Source organism: Myotis davidii, unplaced genomic scaffold (genome assembly GCF_000327345.1).
Source record: "Myotis davidii unplaced genomic scaffold, ASM32734v1 scaffold939, whole genome shotgun sequence".
In the NCBI taxonomy this organism is placed as follows: Eukaryota; Metazoa; Chordata; class Mammalia; order Chiroptera; family Vespertilionidae; genus Myotis; species Myotis davidii.
The window spans coordinates 75900-82714 of NW_006290535.1; the positions used below are offsets into that span (position 1 = coordinate 75900).

General features: G+C 44.6%; 1 protein-coding gene across 1 annotated transcript in view; it reads right to left on the reverse strand.

Moving 5' to 3' along the window:
- The window catches only part of TTL (tubulin tyrosine ligase), a 20576-nt gene that overhangs the window by 6834 nt on the left and 6927 nt on the right, over nt 1-6815 (reverse strand). Inside the window, exons 3-5 of the mRNA XM_006763578.2 lie at nt 4445-4677; nt 1825-1960; nt 415-684 (exon numbers count right to left, since the gene is read on the reverse strand). Coding sequence (XP_006763641.1) covers nt 415-684; nt 1825-1960; nt 4445-4677 — 639 coding nt within the window. The remainder of the gene's footprint in view (nt 1-414; nt 685-1824; nt 1961-4444; nt 4678-6815) is intronic.

Here is a 6815-nt window from a genome sequence, read left to right on the forward strand (position 1 = left end):
CCCAGTGGGGGATGTGCAGGAGGCAGCTGATCAATGTTTCTCTCTCATCGATGTTTCTAACTCTCTGTCTCTCTCCCTTCCTCGCTGTGGAAAGTCAATAAAATATATTTTAAAAAAAAAGATATAAACTACCAATATAAGGAATGAAAGCAGTGACATCATTAGAGTTCCCCTAAATAGCAATAGAATAATAAAAAAATATTACCAAAAAAATAAGATATAAACTACCAATATAAGGAATGAAAGCAGTGACATCATTAGAGATCCCACAAATAACAAAAGAATAATAAAGAAATATTACCAAAAAATTTTTGTCTTTAAATTAGACAACTTAAATGGAATAATTCCTTGAAAGGCACAAACTCCCAAAGTTTCTCCAAGACACATATAGCTAAAAAGACACAATTAGGTTACCTTATGATATGTTTGATTTGTACTAAGATAGCATTCTCCAGGGTAATGTTCAAAGCACTGCTCAGGTACTGATTGAACTCCTCAAAGAACATTTCATTCCCTTCTTCATACTTCCCATAGTTCTTTGAATATTCCTTTTGAATGCAGTGATTGGTCAAGTGGCAGGTTTTGTCTTGAAAATTATCAACATGATACGGTTCTGACGCAGTCCGCAGCACGCCCTCTCGATAGAGGTAGATATTGTACTGGTGGTCCACCAAGACCCAGCTTCTGCAAGTCAACAAAAACAGTTACTCACGTCCTCCCAAGTTCCTTCACATCAGGTATCTCTATCATCCCCTGGTTTTCTTGGCGGGAAGTAGAGGAAGAAGGTAGGTTCTAAATTATGCAGGCAGGCCACAACAAGTAGCTGAGACAGTGGGCTAGCATTGTAATGATCAAACCAAAGATGTCACCACCAATGACAAGGGGACTCAGATCCATTCGAGAGCCAGCATTTTAAAGAGATTTGATGGGCTTGCTTCAAAGGTTAATCTACGAAACCTCCATCTGCCATGTTTGGCCATTTTAAATAATTTTAAGAGGAAGATTGTTCATTCTAAAGCTGACCTGACATAAAGGCAGCTGAGACCCAGTCCTTCCTGAAGAGCCAACAGCCAGGCCACAAGAGGGCTGGGCTGAGGGTCATGCAGCTGTAGAAAGCCCCTCACCTCTTCTTGCCAGGCTCTTTGCTCGGAAAATGAAGTCCACAAACCTGAGATGTGTTCATGAAATCCTCAAACAGGACATAAATAAGGTCAGGACATATTATTTGTCTGGGTCACATGATCTGTTGTGTCTGAATTACATGTTCCATGTACCTCTCTCCCATTGTAAGGCCCATTTATATATGTATGTATGCATGTGTATATGTATGTATTATTTTTTAATCCTCACCTGGGGACATGTTTATTGACTTTAGGGAGAGAGAGAAAAATAGAAACATCAATGTGAGAGGGAAACATCAATTGGTTGCCTCTTGTATGTGCCTCAACCAGGGACGGAACCTGCAACCTAGGCATGTGCCCCGACCGGGAATTGAACCCTCAACCTTTCAGTGTAAGGGAGGACGCTCCAACCAACTGAGCCACACCAGGTGCAAGGTCCATACATTTATGCCCTTCCCTTTGGATCCACAAGTCATTTTCATTAAAAAAAAAAAAAAAAAGTAAACGAACAAACAAAAAACCCCCATAATCTTAGGAACATATTTTTAGAAAGAAAAATATTGAAGGAAAAATAGAGAATTAGATACAGAAGCTCAGTTCCATTCGGCTGTGCTCAGTGCTGGTAACGTATTAAACACAGTCAAACGCTTCCTCACATTGCACCTCCCCCTCCTCCCCGCACATCGCTGCCTGGACGCATTACCTAATGTCGAACTTGCGATGCCCCGGCTCCAGCAGCAGAGGGCGCTCGAGGTATTTCTGGATCACGTGCACCTGGCCCTGGTTGTCTATGAAATCCAGAAGTTCCGCAGCGTCCGAGGAGATGAGGATGCCTTCACCTGACCAGTAAAATTAAAACGAAAATTAGTGCAGCCCGTCCCAAGAGGAACCGCTCCCTGCAAAGCCAGGGAGGAAACACTGACAGTCGGCCTACTCACTCTCCTTTCTCCACCCTTCCCTGGTCCAATCTCTCACACTCTCCCCTCCGCCCACCAAAGCTCCAGGGTCATTCAACTTTTCCTCCATATAGGGTTGCAAACACTGTCTTGGCCAGCTGCGACCATGATGTTTCATTTCTAAAGACACTGTAAAGGTCTAGGCGCCCTAAATAAATGCCGCTCCCCTATGGATCACGGTGTGTGATAAAGACGTGTGTGCTGTGATAAAGACGCTGTACTGCCCGTGACCACGTCTAACATCCTATCTTATGGAAACACCTGGAAGGTTAGGGCATAGATACAAAAATGCAAGTGGATCCCCTGCAGTTTGGTAACAGAAAAAAACTGGCTACATTCAAAGTGTCCATCAACATTACATAAATGATACAATATCCTTTTTAACAGCTTCCCTGATATAATTTACCTACCATAAAACCCACCCTTTTACAGAGTACAATTCAATGGCTTTTAGTATATTCCAGTAATTATCATTACAACCTTATTTTAGAACATTTTCATCACCTCTTGAAAACTCTACATCCATCAGCAGTCCTCCATTCCTTCCTCACCCCAGCCCCTGACAAACACTAACCTACTATAGATTTGCCTGTTCTAGATGCTTCATATAAATGGAATCATCCAGTATGGAGCCTTTTTGTGTCTGGCTTTTTTAAATTGAGCATAATGGTTTTTTGTGTGTGTGTTTTTTTTAAATATATTTTATTGATTTTTTACAGAGAGGAAAGGAGAGAGATAGAGATAGAGAGTTAGAAACATCGATCAGCTGCCTCCTGCACATCCCCCACTGGGGAAGTGCGCGCAACCCAGGTACATGCCCTTGACCGGAATCGAACCCGGGACATTTCAGTCCGCAGGCCGACGCTCTATCCACTGAGCCAAACCGGTTTCGGCATAGAGCATAATGTTTTATTTTTTAATATATTTTTTTATTGATTTCAGAGAGGAAGGGAGAGGTAAAGAGAGACAGAAACATCAATGATGAGAGAGAATCATTGATCGGCTGCCTCCTACATACCCCTACCCCCACATTGGGGATTGAGCCCACAACCCAGGCAGAGCATCATGTTTTTAAGGTTCATCCATGTTGTAGCATGTGGCAGTGTTTCATTCCTCTCTATGACAGAATAACATTCCATTGTATGGATATATCACATTTTGCTCATTCATTCATCAATCAGTGGATATCTGAGTTATTTCTACTGTTGTTTGGCCCTTACGAATAATGCTGCTAGGAAAATCTGCAAAGAAGTTTTGTGTGGACATATATTTTCAATTCTCTGGGGAATATACTTAGGAGTGGAATAATACAGTAATTTTATGTTTAACTTTTTAGAAACTACCAAACTGCTTTCCAAAATTGATGTACCATTTTACATTCCCCCAATATATGAGAGTTCCAATTTTTTCACCTTCTTACCAACACTTGCTGTCATCTGTCTTCATAATTATAGCCAGATTAGTGGGTGTGACGTGGTATCTCACTGTGGTCTGATTTGCATTTTCCTAATGCTTAATAATGTCAAGCATGTTTTCATGTACTTACTGTCTTATCTGTATGTCTTCTTTGGAGAAATTTCTATTTAGATTCTTTGCTCACTTCCTAATTGGGTTATTTGTCTTTTTGTTATTGCGTTATATGACTTCTTTATACATTCTGGATGCAGACGCCTCATAAGAGACATGATTTGTAAGTATCTTTGTCCATTCTAAACAGTTTCATTATTGCATGGACCCCTCAATTTTCTCTTCTAAAACCACAACTTGCCTCCCTCACCATAGCACCCTCCAGACAACCACTAATTTGGTCTCCATTTCTATAGCTTTGTCATCCAGAAATGTTATATCAATAGAATTATACACTATGTGACCTCTGGGAATCAGTGTTGCTTTTTTCACACAGCATAATTCCCTGCAGATTCAGCCAAGTTGCTGATTTCAGCAACAGATCATTCCCTTCTATTGCCGAGTAGTACCCTGTGGGTCGATTCACCAGAGTTTGCTTACTCCTTCACCTGTTGAAGGAATCTGAGTTGCTTCCAGTTGGGGCTATTATGAATAAAGCTACTGTGAATCATCACAGACAGGGTTTACGTGGCCATTTTTTCTTTTCTCTGGGACAAATGGTCAGGAGCGTGCAAGTGGACCCGGAGCTCACAGGAAAGGACCTAGCTGCAGAGTACCTGTATGGAGATGGACATGCAGAAGTCTCCAGCACGTAGATTAACATTTAAGGATATGTAACTAACTGTGCTATCTACCCTCAGGGTTCAGATGAGAAGAGTCACTCATCCAAATACATCGTGGACGTCTAGCGTACAACTGCACAGAGCACTGGGAGCCTAAGGAACGGCAACGCCAACTCACCTTTGGCACCGGAGGATGACTTTGCAATCCAAACATTGCCCTCTCCGTCTTCCTTCTTTTTGTTATAAGAAGCCAGGAAGAATTCCCTTTCGTCCGTCCTCGAGCTAGGGATCGGTGGGTGGATTCCGTTCTGCGCAGGAGCAGCCGGGGTCTTGAGGTTAGTGGGGTAGATCACATAGGACTCGGGGAACCATGTGCAGGACTCGGCCAGCTCTGGGCTCGTCTTGATTAGCCTGGCAGACGACAGAGGGTCAGTCATCGGTCATTCTCTTCAGAAAAGCCAGTGCTACCTCCAGAGCTCGTCAAGGAGGCAGCGTGTAACCAGGGCCCGGGAGCTGGTCTCCTTGTCCCAGTCTTTGCTCTTCCCTCCCTGGATCAATCTGTAATGCACTACAGATTGCACACAGCTATCCATGCAACCTTAAAGGCGTGTGTCAGCTGGGTCAAAAAGGGACCCAATGTCCAGAACCTTGGCTCTTTTTAAAAATGTATCTCCAGCCCTAGCTGGTTTGGCTCAATGAATACAGCATTGGCCTGCGGACTGAAGGGTCCCGGGGTCAATTCCGGTCAAGGGCACATGCTGGCGTTGTGGGCTTGATCCCCAGTGGGGGGTGTGCAGGAGGCAACCAATCAATGATTCTCTCTCATCATTGATGTTTCTATCTCTCTCCCTTCTCCCTCACTCTCTGAGTAAAACCCTAATATGTAAACCAATATAGTAAAACCCTAATATGCAAATCGACTGAAGGGCAGAAAAACCAGCAGAACGATCAGTCGCTATGACGTGTACTGACCACCAGGGGGCAGATGCTCAATGCAGGAGCTGCCCCCTGGTGGTCAGTGTGCTCCCACAGGGGAGCGCCACTCAGCCAGAAGCCAGGCTCACAGCTGGTGAGCGCAGCAGCTGTGGCAGGAGCCTCTCCTGCCTCTGCTGCAGGTGGGCAGTAGGGAGCGAGGGGTCTTGGACTGCGAGAGCCCCGGACTAAAAGAGGGATGTTTGCATGCTGACTTAGGCAGGGGGAATCGGGCCTAAGCCGGCAGGAGGACATCCCCCAAGGGGTCCCAGATTGCGAGAGGGCGCAGGCCAGGCTGAGGGGACCCCCACCCCCCGACTGTGCACAAATTTCATGCACCGGGCCTCTAGTGTGTGTGTGTGTGTGTGTGTGTGTGTGTGTGTGTATCATCTCCAAGGAAACTTAACTTGAAATAATCCTGAGCCAACACATTCCTGGCTTCAAGACAGACTAACGGAGGAATCTTTCTAAAGGGACACTGGACGCCAGTGGTCATAACTAAATGTATCTCCTGCCCCCAAATTACATGACACAACAGAAGATAAAATCAGGCTCTGGGCGAGGCACTTAATAAACAGCAGGGCTTGCGAAGGGCTTCCCACCACATCTACTCTCCAGTCGGTCCCTTGAGGGGGAGGCACCAGCATCCCAGTTCATAGATCAGACACGGGGCCACACAAAAGTGAGTACATTTCCCAGCATCACTCAGGTTGTAAGACACAGGCACGATTCAAGTCCCTAACTCCCAAGCCCTAACTCTGCCTGGCCCTCCCTCCCCAGGGTCAGAGCAGCCAAGAGCCAATCACGGGCCTTCCCTAAGCTGGGCTCATCTTCTGCAGAACTGCGAATATTAAGCTTCTGTTAAATTCACCTGCAAAACCCAGTCTGTGTGCAAATGGCAGAAATAATGAAAGAAAATTTAAAACTGAGATTTAAAATAGTTATTTTAAAGTTGAAGACAACAGGATATGAGTTACTTGAACTTAAAGGAACAAATGCATTTCTAACTCACTGAAAGTTCAACTCTCTCTGCACTGTCCAATGGGGTGGCCACTAGCCACATGTGGCTTCTGAACCCTAGAAATGCAGCCAGGCTGACACATTTCAAGTGCTCAGAGGAACCGAATTTTACATTTAGCTTAGTTTTTAACTTCAAACCTAAAGCCTTGTAAAACGTTTGTCCATTAAGCACAACTTCATTGTTTTGGCAGGAGGACATTTCCCTTTAACCACTGCAGGACCTGACGTGCCGTGTCGCGGCGCGCACTGCCAGGCGCACTGCTGCATCACCATAAACACACCACTGTTCCACTCGGGGACAATGGGCTGACTCGGTCCATGCGGGCTCTTTCCAGGCGATAATGAGACACTGTGATGTGTTTATTATGCAGACAGCATGAGTTACAAGGACAGCTAGATAAATCATAATTGGCAACTAAAGTAAAATTTGTCTAGTTAAAAAAATAAATACGGACAATTTTAAAATTTAAAATAAAGGTAAACTACAGATGCAACAGAACTGGACAGAGACACAGAAGCTCTAACTTCAACCAGAACAGTAAGGGCAGTGGGGGGGG